Below are 18,200 nucleotides of genomic sequence, written 5' to 3' on the forward strand. Positions count from 1 at the left end.
GACTCCATCCTTCCAGCGTCCGTCTCTACATCCTGGCGCTGGGACGTCCGTGTCCTCGTCCCTGCAGACGTCCTCTCTCTAGTCCCCTTCACGCTGGATTCGCTCCGCAACCAAATCCACTTTCACTTCCAGGAGAGGGGAGGGGAGGGGGGGGGTCCTGCGGGGATGCTGCGCGTCTCTGTTGATGTTCTCATCATCTGGGTCAGGATTGGCTGCTGCAGAACCACATGGTCTCACTTCATCAACCAAAAAGACCAGCGTTGAGCGGATCTGTTGGTGTTTCGCTTCAGTCACGTGCTCGTCCCGGGACCACTGACTCACCTGCTCGAGTGGTGATGCTAGTCCAGTAACCAAGGTTAACCAGCTGACTAGTTCCTGCGACTAGAGCTCTACTTTGAGTCTCAGCCGGATGATGAGGCTCCTCAAGAGCTTCAGCCAATCAACAGTCTCAGTCTCATTTCTCGAGGGGCCACTTTATACTGTTGTGAGGGGCCGTCAAACCTAAAGAATGACTTGACATATGATGGGAGAAAAGTACAAAAAAAACCTTTTACATTACAAGAATATACATTACTATAGTTGTGTTATTATGAAATGACTTTATTTATTTATTTTTTATCATATATATATGATATCAAATTACTTTTATTAAAAATATTTTGCTCTTTCAAGGTATATACAAGAAAAATAACAACAAAAAAATATTTGTTATGTTAAGAGTTGAACGAGTAATTAATAACATTTTATACGGTTTTTTTCAATGAAAAAGGTCGCTGTATCATATTTTGCAAGATCAGTCAAATAGTTTTAATCCCGGGGTGCACTTTGGCCCTGCCTGCTCAAAATGAGTTTATTGTGTCTCACTGGTTAAAATGATCAAAAGTTCCTGTTGCTTCGATCCTTCACGAAGATCTTCTCTATGGGGACAGGAAGTAAAGAAATCAACTGAACGACATTTAAATTCATAATGTAAAATATGAAACTTGAATCCACATTTTACTTGAACATACTGTATAACTTTCGATTTTAATTCATAATTAGTCCAAAGATCTTAAAATCACTTTTAGAATTCCAAAAACATGTGTGCATGTGTAATTTAACAAACATAACAATAACTAAGACAATGTTCCTATTTACCAGATGTATTTATATTTTCTTAGATAGTTAATTACATACAACAAAATATTTTGTATTTCTTAATTTTATTCAGACATTCATTCTACATAATATATTATTATAAATGTATTGCCGTAATTGTATATTATATATAGATAGCTAAAGAAAAATTACAAATGCACAGACCGACTGCCTTCCAGTTTTAGTTTTAGGGGAGAAATGAACATAAATATAACTCAATAGCTGATTTGTATTTTTGGTATCTGGAATTAATTAAGAAAATAAGTCAATATAACCATCAATGGTTTGTTTACTTTTTGTGTCATATATCATTTAAATACTTGAAGTGAAGTCAAGCGGATTTTAAGTCAATATAGTAACAAGTATTCAAGTTGAAGAAAAGTTTCCCCTACAATTAATGAGAATAACTTGAGGCAAAAAATATTTGTACCACTTTTTTTTTAATTCTCAAGTATTCGAATTATTAGAGCATATTTTTCAAATTAATTATATTTAATTATCGTGAAATATAACCAAAAACTACATGAGCTTATATCAAATAATACTAATCAATTACTTTATACTTTTATAATTACTTCGTGTGATAAGTTAACATTTTTACTTTTATTCAATTCTGTTTATAAGTAGTAAAGCATTAAGACAAACATGCAAAGTAAAGAAATCCTGTATAATAAAAATAATAGAAATCCATAATCAAGGAAATCTACTCTTTCCACTCCCTCTTCACATTAATGGCTTGAAAGAAAAAAAGAAAGAAAATAATACTAATAAAACATTTGTTTACATACATACACATATGTTCTTTATCTTTATCTTTAGACTTAGATTGTATCATCTTGTTCTTTCTCTTTATTTCTCTTTGTTCTTGTTCTTATTTTATTTTGATTGTTTTTTATGAAAAATTGCTGTATTTGCTGTGGATAATTTGGGAAAAAAAAAAGTTATACCTAACCTAACCTAACATACAGTAAACAATAAAAGACGAACTTATCATGGAATGATGTAATGGATTTAAATGAAAATAATATAAATAAATAATAACAATATATTGATATATAAATAAAAACTATTGTATAGCAAGTTATAACAACGCCGTTTATATATATACAGTATATATAAAAAACAACTATTTATTCCATTCATATAACGGTGAAGAAAGTGTTGATGTTTTATAAAATCTTGACATATTTGACACAATGGATAAAAAAAACGACATTGTTATTAGATATTTCATTTGAATGACTCGCGTTTGTGGTTCGTCACGTCAACAAAAGGAGAAAGAAGTAAAAAACAATAATTAATAAATTAAATAAATTAAAACGAAAAAAACATGAAATAGTTCCGATTCTATTTAACTCCCGAATTGATATTTATTTTAAATTGTTTTATCTCGACTTCCGGCGGACCTACTTTCACACAGAGGCGGAGCTCGCGTCCGCGCAAAATGCGCGTTCCCCTTAATGAAAGGAGCGCGTGAGCGGTGCTCGCGGTGACTTCCTCGCGCCCCGGTGGAGCGGCACGTTGTTGTTCTGCGCGCCGAACTTTTCCTCCCGAAACTAACGGTCTCCTCTCGGGGAAAAAAACCGCTCCTCTCGCACCCACCAGCCAGACACCCCCCAGCGAGTCACCCCTTCACCCCCGGACACGAGCAATCATGTCGGCCTCGGCGGCGAAAGTGAGTAAAAAGGAGCTGAACTCGAACCACGACGGAGCGGACGAAACCTCCGGTAAGCAGAAATGGCGGCCTCCTTGTTCAACCGCCATTTTTACTTTCTTCTCCAGCGGGCGCTGCGTCGCCGCTTTTGTGGTTTTCCTCTGCACGCCTTTCGGCGTTTCATTGTGTGGCGAACCCATCCGAAGCCGAACCCGCCTGAGCCGAACGCGTCCGAGCCGCCGTTGTTCAGCCCCAGAACCCCGGCGCTGCGAGGCCATGTTAGCATCACCGTTAGCATCACCAGCGTGGTCACTTGTGTCGATGTTCGCCGGATCGTCGCTCCGGGTCGAACCATTGAGCTCACGCCGACCCTCATATTTAACCTTTAACCCTTAAACCCATTTAACGAGGTGAAAGTTGAAATTTAAAAGCGGGCGAAGCCGCGGGTTTCATTTAAGAGTTAGCATTAGCATCCGGAGCTGCTGCTGCTGGTGTTGTTGTTATAATGTTATCTAACGTCGACGCTCGAACCAGACGGAATAAAAAGACGTGGAAACGAAAATGTTCAGAGAATTTAACTCGGAGGAGGATTCGAGCGAGAATTTATCGTTAATTTTTAATTTTTTTTTATTGTATCTGTGCATGTCTTGCGTGTGTGCGCTGGTGTCCCACATTTAAACCACGCGGCCTCGGCGGCAGCAGCCGGCAGGAAGCAGCGAGTCTCTGCGCCGCCACAGCTGCTGCTATTGGCCGCTATAGAACCAGAACCTCCGGAGCCCCGGGAATTATTTTTATTGCTCTCGGATTATTAATTATGTTTTTAGCGATTTTTCATTTGCTAAAAAATATGATCTTTTAAGTAAGAAGACGTTTTGACCCTTTTGTCCAGGGATCAACTTCTTGTAAGATGTTAGAAACGTTTCAACAAAAGATACTTTATTAATTTGGACTGTAAAAAAATCAAGATTAAACGCAATATGTTTCCATGGTACTTTATTTATTTATAGGTGTATTTTAAATCTTTAAAAGCATATTTCATGAAAAAAGAAAAAAAAAATTCAATCATATTCTGTTTATTTAAAGTGTGTATAAAATAAAACCGTGGAACGTGTAGATATTCACTCGGTTTGTTCATATTTTTTGTTGCAATTTACCTTCCGGCAGCTAGATGGCAGCAGTTATTACGTCCTCCGCAGGTAATGGACTGGTAAAATCCTGCTGAGGACAAGAGGATACCGTCGACCCTTATCGGCTTCTATTGTTGTTTTCAAAACAAAGGAAGGAAGTTACGAGTTCATAAATATTCATGCTGTGTATCACGATACAATAATTGTGGTCAATACAAACTCCTACACTAACAATAAAAAATTCTAATAAGGATTACATTTTCTTTTCTGAATTTTGTTTACAGTCAATGATCAATTTTGTATTGTTTTTATTTTCTTGCAGAGAAAGAACAGCAAGAAGCAATTGAACACATCGACGAAGTTCAAAATGAAATTGACAGGTAAATGGACTTTTCTATTAATTTGCCAAATCTGTAATTAAAATCCTGTTTCTCGTTGTTTTTTAATATATATGACTTTATTTTGATTTTCCTTTTTTTCAATTTTTCAAATGCCAAGACATGAACATGTGAGATTCAAATTAGTATTTGTACAACATGAATCATATTGGAGGAGAAAATAAAATTTCAAAATTGTATACATTTGTAAATAAACTAAATATTTGAACATAAAATATATATTTTTTTATACTTTTTACTTGTTTTAATAATTCTGATTAGTAAACAAAGTTGCATCATTTGTACTGCAGGTTGAACGAGCAGGCCAGCGAGGAGATCCTCAAAGTAGAACAGAAATACAACAAACTTCGTCAGCCATTCTTTCAGAAGAGGTCAGAACTGATCGCCAAAATCCCCAACTTCTGGGTCACAACATTTGTCAACCATCCACAAGGTGAGCACCCTCGACTTATAACCGTGTCACGCAGCAGCGAGTGCTCATCGTGTTCCTCTGCCTGACAGTATCTGCCCTACTGGGGGAGGAAGATGAAGAGGCGCTTCATTACCTGAGCCGAGTGGAAGTGACAGAATTCGAAGACATCAAGTCGGGTTACAGAATAGATTTTGTAAGTATTGGATTCTTGTACATGTGCCGCTGGATGGTTTTGGTCTGATTTTTCTAATGCATTTCATGCTTCTCCTGCAGTATTTTGATGGAAATCCGTACTTCGATAACAAAGTACTTTCCAAAGAATTCCACCTGAACGAAAGCGGAGACCCGTCTTCAAAATCGACAGAAATCAAATGGAAGTCGGGAAAGGTGCGTGTGCAGGTTTAAAGATGGTTCCGTCTGCGTGTCCTGGCTCTGATTGGTCGGTTGTTTTCATTTTCCTCAGGACTTGACCAAGCGCTCCAGCCAGACGCCGAACAAAGCGGGAAGAAAGAGGCAACACGAAGAGCCGGAGAGCTTCTTCACCTGGTTCACCGATCACGCTGACGCCGGCGCCGACGAGCTCGGCGAGGTGATCAAGGACGACATCTGGCCGAACCCGCTGCAGTACTACCTGGTAGGTCCGATGCGTCCGTGCGGTTTTACTGAAGCAGATGTTTGACCTTCTTGAACGTCTGCTCAGGTGCCAGACATGGATGACGAAGAGGGCGAAGGCGAGGAAGACGAAGAGGACGAGGAGGGTCTCGAAGACATCGACGAAGAGGGCGACGATGACGGAGAAGAGGACGAGGAAGACGAAGGAGAAGACGGAGAGGTACGGTGACCGTCTTTAAAGCCTGCTCTGAACGTCCATGCTGATCGCTGTTGTCTTCCAGGACGACGAAGGAGAAGATGACTGAGAGAAGAACCGCCGACCCTCACCTTTCTATTCCCTGTTTTGTTTTCCACTCATAATCGGGAGCAAAGGTTTTCTTTTGTTTTCTTTTGCTTCACTCCCATTCTGAAGCCTCCTCACCCGTCGGTGCCATGTTCCGTTCTTCTCTGACTCGTTTATGGCTGATGGCACTTTTGCCCTGAATTGTGAGTAAATGTCCCTTAAAAAAAAAAAAACTAAAAAAAAAATTCATCTCAAAGTTGATGTAAAGAATAGAATCGGCTCAGCATCCTGAGTAGAATTTGAACATGTTCACACAGACCATGCTGTGGAAGGTTGTGTGTTAAAATTCTAATGCCATGTTGTAGTGCTAGTGCTAGCAAACCTCAACTTTTTCTTTTCCCCACTATTTTTATTTTGATTTGGGGGTGCCGACCCCCAGAAACTGTTCCCCCAACGTGGTTAACGAGTACCAGCTCATTCCTTTGACTTGTAATGTTGCGGCGGAAGGGGTGGGGAGGGGGGGGGGCTGGAGTATGTTCGGGGAGAGTGGTTATTTTGACACCATTTCTATGGATATTTTTTTTTTTGCATTGTATTGTTTTACAGATAACCATGCAATTTGAAATGACATTTTTAATAAAGTACAAAATGGAAAAAAAAAATCAAGCTTGTAAATTTTGGCCCCTAAATGCTTTCACGGGTAGAACAGACACGCTCTCACAGGATGTATTTGCTTTCATTTTCCACTGGAGGGTAGAAAATGTTCTGAGTTTGAGGTGTACAACTTGCTTTGTTACAATAAAAAGAAAAAAAACTTGCCGTGTATCAACGTGTGGACGTCTTTGAAGCAGAGCAGCAAGGAGGTAGATTTAATAAAGAATAAAAGAATATACTTGGAAGCTTCACATTACAGTGACTAAGGTTTGACTAACAAAATGGACACTTTTAGGATTTGTCTTTGTAGTCAGAGTGAAGACTCCTGGATTAATGAATCATGTGACATTTCCTTGCATTTGTGTTGAGCTATAAAGGGGTGTTTTCTTCGGGGGTGTCCTGGCTGAACAAGAACGTCTAGTTTTCTAATTGAGGGGTTTAAACGTGTCATTTGAGTTGCAGAGTCAAACAACGACCTCAATCTTGCACAGAAGAAGTGGTTTAATATCCACAATCTTTAAAAAAGTTTTTAAACAAAGGCACCAGGTTCGTGTCGAGCATCAGCTCGTGAAGGATTTGGGGGTCAGGAGGAGACTCGACGCAAAGTCTTCCGTCAAAAGTTTGGAGACGATCAAAGCCACGAAGGTGTGACGGCCCTCTTCGAACGTGGTCTGCGGGACGGTGGCGGGCCAGATGCTCGGCTGGAAGGCCCAACCTAAGGATGGATGAAAGAAAACCGTAAATGTTTTGATGGGGAAATCGGTGACTTCTTGACTCCACTTTAGGACGCTTGCTCAAGGGATTAGGATCTGTTCCTAAAAGAAACTCCTTAGATCAGAGAAATACTTAAAGGATTACATTAAAGTCACTTGTTGATTTAGTGCTGGACTATTGCCGAGATTTGTCGCAAGATAACTTGTGACTTATTGTGACTTTTTACAACAGGATTCAATCTTTAATCTGTCAGATCCCAGACCCACCTAAGTGGCTCCTGCACCGCGGACATGTCGCCAGTGTCCACGAGAAGCCCGGGAACCAAGTGAAAGTCTCCTCCGCCGGCCAGTGTTTGGTGACGTCGGCCTTTTTAAACGTTATGACCTCGAACTGGTGCCCGTGCGGGTTCTCGAACATCTGGACGTGGATCCGTCTCCCGCCCGGCAGCGAGTGGTTGCGGTGCGACAGAGCGAGGCGGCTCGGGACGTGTTGGATGTCCGCGCCGTCGGCCAGCTCGTGGCCGCATCCGCGACACAATAACACGGCTTCTCTGCTGGTTCCCTCCGCGGCAGCCGCACACGCCTCGCCGGGCCACACCGCCGCAGCGTGGAGCAGAAGTAGAAAACAACAACACCACATTACTGACTTCTCCCGCCGCCGGATGTTCTCCATCTGTTAGCCACACCGGCTAAGCTAACTTGCGTGCTAACAGTTAGCCACACCGGCTAAGCTAACTAGCGTGCTAACAGTTAGCCGCTTTGTTTTTAGCTGCGCATCGACGGAACAAACGCTCCGATAAAATAGTAGAAACGCGACAAATAGTCAGAACACGATCATTTATTTTTTTTCAAATATATGTATTTATAAAAGTATTTACGTCAAGCATTTGTAAAATAAATAGTGAAGCGATTATATAGGTTGTAAAAGCAAAGTGGATGACGCAGAAGCTAATCGGTGATACCGGAAGTGTAGTTTATCTCATTATCTGTTGAGTTATTTTAAATTGCTGTATTGCAATTAATAAACTATTTTAACTACAATTATATTTGATCTAAACGAGGATTTTAAAGTACAGCGAGATACTTTATTATAATTAATAATTTATTATTAATAAAAAATACTAGCCTTTAAATGAATATAATATACAGAAGTATAAACATACACAAATACATAATTTATTTAAAATAAAAAGTTAAAAAGACGTTTCGTTGGTAACCACGGACAACGCGTTTGCAAACTCAAACTCTCCGCCAATCAGATTGCGAGGTTCTACGAACGGGCCAATCGGAAGCCTCGTTAGGATCCGAACACCTAATCTGTAGTAGCTGTGATTGAGCTCAGAAACAAACTCTGGTTTTTAGCTTCGAGCGACTGTTAGTTTGGAACTTTTTAAAGCTCTGGGAGTTCTGTTAGCACCGACGAAGCATGAATGGCCGCCATACACCGCCGCCTATTCACGTCCACGTCCCGGAGACGACCCCGGTGCACGTCCACATGAGGAGGAGCCCCGGCAGAGGCTCACAGGTGACTTTCTTCATCAAACTTTATATGAACTCTTTAACTTCTGGATTATTCTGCACAACTCTTTATAAGTAATAACAATAGTCTCCATATCAATGTTAGTCAATCTTCATCTGTTCAGTTCGAACACAAAGAAAATCAGTTTTTCCTGTCATCCCTCTGTTTCTCCTCCGGTAAGGAGGTCCAGGTGAGGAGGAAAGGAGGAGGATCCAAGGGTCGGGCACCGTGGATCCCTCCTGGAAAATCCTCCCTCAGAAGAGATCCACACAGTTGTCAGGTTGGTTCTCAGCTGTCACTCACATGTAAAGCACCTGGATGATCATATTTTTGTTCGTTGTCCAACCTGTCAGAAAGGAGTCCAGTTCGGGGACGGCCCGGACGGTCTGTCCGTGTCAGAGGATCCAGATGATTTCGACCAAAACCTCACCATCCTCCTGCAGGAGCAGGAGAGTGCCCGTCAAACAGGAAGGTACAAACAACTGTTTTGAGGTCACTGCTTGTGTCGGAGAGATGAGCAGCAGCCGTGAGGTGTTTCTGACTCGTGACGGTGAACCTCTGTTGTGTTGTGTCGCAGCGTGGAGCACGGACAGACGAACGCTCTCCTGCGAGCGCTGGTGGAGGCTGAGATCGATGGCGTCGCCGTCGCCAGTCAGCTGAAGGATCTGAAGGACACGGTCGACAACCTCAGAAAGGTGGATCTCAGATCCTTTCACGAGCAGCCGATTTATTAACCTTTTTATCAACGATACAGTCTCTGCAGACCAGTTCAACATTTGCATTTAATCTTATAATTCCTTTAAGGTTTATTCCGTCTAGACGTGGTTACAGTGGCCCTGTGACTGTGTTTATACGGCCCCTCTTGGGGTCAGAGTAGAACATGAAGAACATTTTTCTGACAATTGAATGTTTGATTTACTCTAAATTCAACTTTCTTATGTTTTTTTATGTACAACTTTGTCCCCCATTTTTTGTTATATATATATATATATATATATATATATACATATTTCGATATTATTTTAATGAAAGGTTTATAGAATTTTTACGCTTTTTTTAGATATTTTATCTTTTCTTTTTTTTTACTTCTGTTTATGTGAATAATTTTTACTTTTTATTATGCTTACTTATTAACTATACTTACTAACAATCAACGACTTAATTAAAAAAATAAATTCTATATAATTTAAATAGAAATGATTTATTCATGTCATTATTATTTTTATCTCCAAAATTCCTCCTCTCTATACCGCGAGTTTGAGTAAATATAGAATAATTTAATCCAGAAATCCTTGTTTCAGGAGAAGCACCTGTCCAAGGGTCACGCTGCATCTCTGGAGCGTCAGCGGCGGACGTTGATGGAGAAGATCCAGATGTTCCATCACACCAACCGAAGCCTGCGGGAGCTGCTGAGAGGCCGGACCGAGCACCAGGTACAGAGAGAGATAAGAACTACTGTAACAACAACAGCGTCTTGACAGAGGTGTGTCCTCAGAGGGCCGCGCTGGCCTGGTCCGAGGAGAACGAGGCCCTCAGGAGGCAACTGACGGAGCGTGAAGCCGATAACATGGTGAGGAGAAAACGAAGGATTTGATGGGGAACCTGAACCAACAACCTACTTTCTTTATCGATGACACCATTGAAGTCAGAAGTCTGATTAGGAGTTAAGACACTCGATAAATTCAGGCGGGAAAAAACAGACGTGACCTCGTTTGCAGAGGTTATTAATAGTGGATCAGTGGTCGACAGTTAGATCAGCTCAGGGGCCACAGTATATACTGTGAGTGTTGTGAGGGGCCATTAAGCCAAAAGGAGGGGAAGAAGAAAATTAGATTTAATATAATAAGAAAACTTGACAAATTAAAAGGACATTATAAAATTAGCTTAAGCTGTAATTTGGTTGCATATTATACAATTTTAAATAAATATATATATATATATATATATTTTTAAATATTTAAAATGTTTTTAACAGAAAAACATGTAAATGCAAGAGATTAAATGTATTTATGCCATGATGTCGTGAAATAAATCTGAATAAGAATATCAGAATATGAATGTTTATTGTTTAATATTTCGTTTCAAATACATTTTAATTCATTTGAAATATGATGTTAAAAATATATATATATATATATATTACAGATAAAATAAAAAACGGAGACAGAAAAAGAACAAACAACACATATTTTAAAAGAATTAAATTAGTTAAATTACACAATCTTTAGCAACATTTATCGGAAACATTTAAATATTATTTTTATAGTTTTACTTTGACTTCATGGGGACCGCATGAACGCATTCTGAAGGCCACATTTGCCCCCTTCACTTTGCAAAGTGAAATGTTCAGAAATACATCACAACTGGACTGTCCAGTGTCTCATGAAGAAGAAACTAGTTTCTGCCCGACGACTCACCACCTGGGTTTGACTGACGTGTTTCTCCAGCGTCTGTCGGTCCGGCTCAGCACCAGGGAGCAGGAGGTGGGAGCGCTGACTCAGCATCTGGACCTGGAGAAAGTAAACCTGAAATTGACAAAGGTTTTGATAGCGGAAGTTAAAAGACGGCTGTTGTGTATGTGTGTGTGTGTCGGAGCAGAACAGCGGGAAGACCAGCGAGGAGCTCACCAGACTCCTGGAGAGCACACAGGAGCGTCTGGAGTCTCAGCTGAGCAGAACAGACGCAGAGAAGGTCCGACTGGCCGCTCAGATCCAGGTCTGTACACTCGCGGGTGGATGGAAACATCTGGAAGACCGTCACGTGTCCAGGAGAACTTCAGATGTTCTTTTAAAGAACCTGAGTTCTTCTCTTTAAAATTAAGTTTTATTTATTTGATATTATTTTTTCACATAATTCTAAAACTTTAATTTCCAGTGTCTTAGACACAGCACTAACACAAATAACAAGACACAAACACATCAGTGGAACCACAACAAAAAATACACACAATAAATACATTAAAAAACTAAAAGAAATAAAGGAGGGATTGCTCGTACGTTTTTCACATGTTTCTATAAACGCAAACAAAAACATTAAAACTAACATCCTTGTACATGTCGTTGCTGTGTAAACAAGGTCCATCTTCTCCAGTTTATCATGCATTCTTCTTCTTCTTCTTCTAAATTATTCAACTGTAGGAGATTGTATTAATTTATATTTATATATAATATTCATATTATTTATATTAATTTGTAATGGCTGTTGTAGTTGTTGCCAAAAGTATTTAAACAAAAATGTTTCTCCCTTTTGTACAATGTTTGAATAAATGCCCAAATACAACACAGAACCTAAATTTTGAGTTATCCTAACATATTTTCAATTATTTCACGCACAAACATGGTTGAATTGATTCTGGTTGTCTAGTTGTCTAGCTGTATAGTTTTGGGTGCAGAAAGAAACCAAATTATATATTTTTTCCAACAATGTTCTCTCCAGATACAGGAATTTTAAATTGCTTTTGTCTCCATTTTTTCACTGATATAAGGACTGATATTAAACTCCTTTTCCATTTTCTAAAACTTTAATTTCATTCCCATCAGTTGTTCGTATAATAATTTATCGGCAGGAATTATCATTTTAATTTCACCATTTTTGTAGAAGTCTTTAGGGATCCTGGTGGTTTTTAGTTTTAAATTAGTTTTAACTCTTGAAAGTTAATCTCATTATCATGTTTTCTAACTGTAAATATCACAGTTAAACCATTTTGAATCCATCGTCTGACCTGTCGTCTGAAACACAAACCTTAGCATCATGCGTGTTGTGTTCAGGTGATGCAGCAGAGGTTCCAGCAGCAGCAGCAGGAGCTGCAGCGTCTCCAGCAGGAGCTGCAGAGTCAGAGACGGGAGGAGGAGCAGGAGAACGTCTTGACCTCCATCAGCCGACAGGAAGCTGAGGAGTCTGCTCGGCAGCTGAGGATGAAGCTGCAGGAGAAGGTGAGACGTCCGTGGTTTACCTGGAGTCAGAGCGTCAGTTGGACCTGGAAGCAGCAGGTTCAGGTGTGACCTTTGACTCGTGCTGCTCTGAGTGTGTGTGTGTGTGTGTGTGTGTGTGTGTGTGTGTGTGTGTGTGTGTGTGTGTGTGTGTGTGTGTGTGTGTGTGTGTGTGTGTGTGTGTGTGTGTGTGTGTGTGTGTGTGTGTGTGTGTGTGTGTGTGTGTGTGTGTGTGTGTGTGAAGGAAGCTTCTGTCTTTGCTGCGCTCCTTCCTGCATACAGATCAGCTGTGATGAAAGATCCCAGTGTGCTCCACCAGGCCCAGCTAGCCAGGGTCACAGGAAGTTCACTTCCCTTAAACTAAAAGTCATCTTTGTGTGTTTTTTAATTTTAGACTTTTCATTTAATCATAATTAATTAATATTAATTTATTTTATTGAAATAAGAAATGTATTTTTCAACTCATTTTATTTAACTTTTATTTTCCGTATTCAATATTACCTGTGATATCATATTTAATAATGTTTTACAAATAATCATCGGATTTTAGTTTCATTTTAGTATATATAAATAATATATGTCATTCAAATGATTTAAATATGTAATTACAATTTATATAAAGTGTAATTATAATCTTTACTCCAAAATTAATGTATTTAAGTTTAATTTCTGTATTAGTCTTGTCACATAATGTGTAATAAAATTAATATTTACTCCAATTTACCTTTGGTCTACAGCACAATAGGAGATGATTAATTGCATTTTTAATTATTTTTAAATAATTCAATACAATAATTTAAGCATTTAAATTTTCAATTATTTTATAATTTGTACTATTTATTTAGCATTAAAAAAAATTGAATATTTTCAGAATGAATTATTCTTTTTAGCCTATTTGATGTTGTAATTCAAACAATTACAAATTAAATGTTCTAAATGTAATATTCTTTTTCATTCGAAGCCTTTAAGATTGAATATAAAATTGTCGGTATAATAGTGTGGCCATAAAATACTGAATTTAAAAGGCTAAATTTAGTAAAATCATTATTGAATTATTGGAATTACAATATCAAAGTCTATGTATAAATAAAAAGCATTAATTTTAAAAATATTTAAAACGTAAAAAAAAAACAAATTTAACATTTCAAAGAAAAAAAAAGGATTCAATGCTTAAAAAAGGTTTCATTTAATTAAAATAAAAAAAAAAATCAAAGTTTAAACATTTCAAATATTAAATTCAACCATTAAATATTCACTGATGTACTTCCATATAATCTGTTTATTTTCCATCATCTATTATATTTCCCTGTGAAGCTGAAGAGTGTTCTGTCCTCTCAGGAGGTCCAGTTGTCTCAGGCTCGGTCCGAGTGCAGCGACTGGCGCCTGCGACACTCCAGGGAAGCTTCAGCGAGAGAGCAGCTGCAGACGGACATTTCTTCCCTCAGACCGTAGGTGTCGCCGACGTCCCGGAGAAGCTTCTGTTGGTCGCTCACCTCTCTCCCACAGTCAGGTGACCGAGCTGAGCCAGAAGCTGCAGCAGGACCACGGCATGCAGCAGGCGGACCAGGAGGAGATAAGACGACTGACCGCAGAGATCTTCCGTTACAAGAACGACAACCAAAGACTGGAGGTAGATGATGATGAAGATGAAGATGAAGATGATGATGATGATGAAGATGAAGATGATGGTGAAGATGATGATGATGATGAAGATGAAGATGATGGTGAAGATGATGATGATGATGATGAAGATTATGATGATGCTGATGAAGGTGAATATGATGATGACTATGATGATGATGAAGGTGATGAAGATGAATATGATGATGATGATGACAATGACGACGATGATGATGATGATGATGAAGGTGAAGGTGATGAAGATGAATATGATGATGATGACGATGATGAAGGTGATGATTATGATGATGTTGATGATGATGATGAAGGTGAATATGATGATGACAATGATGATGATGAAGGTGATGAAGATGACGATTACGATGATGAAGATGATGATGATGAAGGTGATGAAGATGAATATGATGATGAAGGTGATGAATATGATGAATATGATGATGATGATGATGATGAAGGTGATGAAGATGATGAAGGTGAATATGATGAATATGATGATGATGATGATGAAGGTGAATATGATGATGACAATGATGATGATGAAGGTGATGAAGATGACGATGATGACGATTACGATGATGAAGATGATGATGATGAAGGTGATGAAGATGAATATGATGATGAAGGTGATGAATAAGATGAATATGATGATGATGATGATGATGAAGGTGATGAAGATGATGATGATGATGATGATGAAGGTGAATATGATGAATATGATGATGATGACTTTATTCTTTAATTTACATTTAACATGCAAATATTTCCAGCATTTGCTAATTTTTCTCTTTCAAATAAACTTCCGGCCACTACATGACAGCAGTCATTACATCATCCACAGCTGGAATCTCGCAAATGACTGAGGACGAGAGGATACGGTCGACTCCAGCAGCATTTAAAGCTGATGTTTGGACATATTTTGGTTTTAAAACAAATGAAAGGAGTTACGACTTCTGGTTGCAATATATCGTAAAGCATTGTATCGTTGCCCCTTCAATGTATCGGCAACAAACCCGTACCATATCTGAGAAGACTCCGCTGTGTCTCCAGGATCAGGTCTCGTTGTCGCAGGAGACGCTAAAGTCTCTCCGGACTGAAGCCGGGGAGCTCCGGTCCATCGTCAGGAGGAACCAGCACCTGCTGGACAAGTACAAGAAGAAGGTTTGGTCCAGGGTCTACGGGGGAACATCTCCGACACTCTCTGAACTGCTGCGTGCGAAGGTCCAGCAGGTCCGTCTGCAGTCGGAGGAGCTCTGCCTGCAGCTGGAGCAGACCCAGCAGGGGGCGCTGGAGGAGGAGCAGAGGCTGCAGAAGGAGAAGGAGCAGCTGAGGAGAGACCTGAGCGCTCGAATCAGAGAACTGGAGGCTCTTCCGGACAAGCTGAGGAGGACCGAGGAGCAGCTGAGGGACGCTCAGCAGGAGGCGGAGATCCACAGGAGGAGGAACGAGGAGCACGGCAGCTCCCTCTCTGAAGTCAGACACAAGGTGGCGTCACTCATGGTCGTGAATCTGCCGCTGTGCTGATCTACAAGTGTGTTGGTCATCAGGTGGAGCAGCAGGGAGCTCAGCTGGAGGCCAGTCTGAGGAGGAGCACACTTCTGCAGGAGGAGAAGAACCTCCTGAAGGACAAGACCGAGGACATGCAGAGGTGACGACGTCCGTCGCGTCCACCGGCTCTCCACGCTCTGACGCCTCCTCTTGTGTTCGACAGGAAGTTGGAAGACTTGACGCTGCAGAACAAACGCTTGTCCGAGTCTCTGGCGGAGAGAGACGTCCTCGTCCTCAGCGTCCAGCAGCAGATGGAGGAGAAGACGCTGGAGGCCGAGGTGCTGTCCAGACAACTGCAGCAGGCGCTGGACGACGCACACAGACAGGTCTGAACCAGCAGAGAGAGACAGACACTTAAACATAATTAATACAATGTAATTTCACTAAATTATATTAAATTGTTGCATCTGGCGTTTAATGTAATAAAGAAACACAGGTCGGCATAGTAAGAAAAATTTACAATACAAATATTCAACATTTATTTTTCGTCCTCTTCTATATCACTATGTTAGTGACAAGTATTTTTTTTTTAATAAAAATTACATTTGTTTGTCATAAAGCAAACATTTATTTTCCCTGAACATTTATTATAATATAGTTTTCTTATTCATTTATCTGGCATAAACATTTATTTGTATGTTAGACAAGTTGATTTTTTATCAAAAACAATTTAATCTCAGAATGACTTTACATTAGAACCCACACTCAAAGGTTTATCATCTTCCCATCGTATTATTTTCTCTATCACTTGTATGAGAGAGAGACAGGTTAGTATAAACCCTCTAATTATCCATCAATGACATATAATGTATATAATGTAAAGAGAAAGACAGATCTGGAGTTCCTCAGGGCGCCCTCCTCGGGCCGTAACTATTTTCGCTATATCTTATCGACTTGCCAGATATTATACCACAAATCAATACTCATTATTCTGTAACCTTTATCAAAGTAAAGTAGGAATGAAAATGTTCAACAGTGAAGCCAAACTCAACTTAATAGTATTTTATTAAAGTTAGTAGATTAAAATTTAATAAATCTGTTTTTATCTTGGACTCAACTTTATAAAAAAAGGTTTTTCGACATGTCGAATATTGTACTACTAACTGGTTGACTACTTTAAAGCCAATACAAACTTTGTAATAATATAAATGAATAAAAATAAATGTTGAAGGTTTCATCGTTGCCTTATACTTCAGAAAAATAAAATCCTAAATTATGTCAATTTAAAGGAATTTAAAACTAGAAGGTTCAATTAAAAGATCTTGTATGGACTGTCTCCATCGTCCCCGAATTCATTTATTTACAAATTATACAAATGCTTGCTTGAGACTGAAACGGGTGAGTCAGGTCACATGTCAGACGGCCCCTAAAAAAAGAGATTATTTTGAGAGTGAGACGGGCTCAATTTTTTGGCAGTGAATGAGGGTGAGACAGGTTCCCTCTGACAAAAGACTGGTCTGGTCTCACTCTCTCTGTCATGAACCCAGCTCACACGCTTTCTGTCTCACCTCCCCCCTGATGGTGTCTCACTGTCTTGTCACTATGACCTGGTCCTGCAGGTGGACGAGAGCGTCCAGAGGATCCTGTCCAAAGAGAAGATGTCTCAGGTCAAAGCTCTGGAACTGCAGGGTCAGCTGAGCCGGGCCAGAACAGAGCTGAGCCAAGTCCAGCGCAGCAAAGACGAGGTGAGACACACACACACACTCAGCAGTGGTCAGTAGGTGGTTCTGTAAGCTTCTAAAAGCGCTGTCCTGTGTGTTCCAGACGGAGCGACGCCTTCAGAATCAGCTGCAGAACATGAAGGAGAGACTGGAGCAGTCGGACTGCACCAACAGAAGTCTCAGCAACTACGTCCACTTCCTCAAGACGTCCTGTGGACCTCTAGTGACCCCAACATGAACTCTTGTCCAGCCAGAACCCTCCAAACCTCGAGTGGATCCTCCTTCTCATATTAGACACTAAACCTCTTTGTTTCTATACATGTTGTTTGCATTTTTTTTACCTTTTCTAACATTTTTTTTATTTTTCCTCATCTCAGAAACAAAGAAATATGTGACAAATTGTTCTACTGAGACCAAATAAAATGTAGAAACCAAACGTGAGTGATTGAGACTTCAAAACGACTGGTGGATTCTCAATGTCGCAAGGAACTCTTAAATTCAGACCAGGGGTGGGACAATAAAATCTGTCAGGGGCCACATTATATAATGTGACAGTAGTGAGGGGCCGTCAAGGCAAAAAAGGAGCGGAAGAGACATAAAACGATGGAAAAACGTACACAAGAAAAATGTTATAATAAATATGCCAATACAATAAATGAAGAATTTCCACATCATTTTCTACCCCATGAGGTCATGTATAAGGTCAAAGGGCCTCACTCTGCGTAACATCCGGGTTAGACCAAACTACAACTCGTTGTTACTGTTTTATTGAAATAACAAAACTGTTTTATAAAGACCATTAATGTAAAATAATAAAAATAACTCACACGTCTTCATTCTCTTCTTGGTGTCTATGCGGTTAACGTCATCGCCCTTGTGACGTCAGAGGACGTCAGGCGAGGTGACGGAATATTG

The 18,200-nt window shown here is 39.8% G+C and overlaps 3 protein-coding genes across 3 annotated transcripts; 2 read left to right on the forward strand and 1 right to left on the reverse strand.

Moving 5' to 3' along the window:
• Positions 1 to 2,628: 2,628 nt before the first annotated feature.
• LOC148087687 (protein SET-like) lies at positions 2,629 to 6,448 on the forward strand. The gene is made up of 8 exons (XM_087790764.1): positions 2,629 to 2,864; positions 4,241 to 4,298; positions 4,607 to 4,749; positions 4,818 to 4,921; positions 5,002 to 5,115; positions 5,192 to 5,362; positions 5,429 to 5,560; positions 5,622 to 6,448. The coding sequence occupies exons 1-8, from the start codon at positions 2,792 to 2,794 to the stop codon at positions 5,643 to 5,645; spliced, it is 819 nt and encodes a 272-aa protein (XP_087646890.1). The 5' UTR covers positions 2,629 to 2,791; the 3' UTR covers positions 5,646 to 6,448.
• A 141-nt stretch (positions 6,449 to 6,589) lies between these two features.
• On the reverse strand, positions 6,590 to 7,805 carry LOC148087688 (protein cereblon). The gene is made up of 2 exons (XM_087790838.1): positions 7,258 to 7,805; positions 6,590 to 6,992 (listed from the first exon to the last, which is right to left on the reverse strand). The coding sequence occupies exons 1-2, from the start codon at positions 7,661 to 7,663 to the stop codon at positions 6,838 to 6,840; spliced, it is 561 nt and encodes a 186-aa protein (XP_087646964.1). The 5' UTR covers positions 7,664 to 7,805; the 3' UTR covers positions 6,590 to 6,837.
• Positions 7,806 to 8,135: 330 nt separating this feature from the next.
• LOC148087689 (outer dense fiber protein 2-like) lies at positions 8,136 to 17,721 on the forward strand. Its single transcript, XM_087790335.1, has 17 exons — positions 8,136 to 8,515; positions 8,691 to 8,789; positions 8,863 to 8,981; positions 9,087 to 9,204; positions 9,811 to 9,942; positions 10,005 to 10,079; positions 10,957 to 11,028; positions 11,108 to 11,224; positions 12,277 to 12,441; positions 13,777 to 13,886; positions 13,945 to 14,068; positions 15,127 to 15,237; positions 15,298 to 15,561; positions 15,624 to 15,724; positions 15,788 to 15,950; positions 17,184 to 17,309; positions 17,389 to 17,721. Exons 1-17 carry the CDS (start codon positions 8,417 to 8,419, stop codon positions 17,521 to 17,523), a joined length of 2,130 nt encoding a protein of 709 aa, XP_087646461.1. The 5' UTR covers positions 8,136 to 8,416; the 3' UTR covers positions 17,524 to 17,721.
• Positions 17,722 to 18,200: the final 479 nt, after the last annotated feature.

The sequence above is a fragment of the Callionymus lyra genome, chromosome 1, assembly GCF_982586985.1.
Source record: "Callionymus lyra chromosome 1, fCalLyr1.hap1.1, whole genome shotgun sequence".
Classification (NCBI taxonomy): Eukaryota; Metazoa; Chordata; class Actinopteri; order Syngnathiformes; family Callionymidae; genus Callionymus; species Callionymus lyra.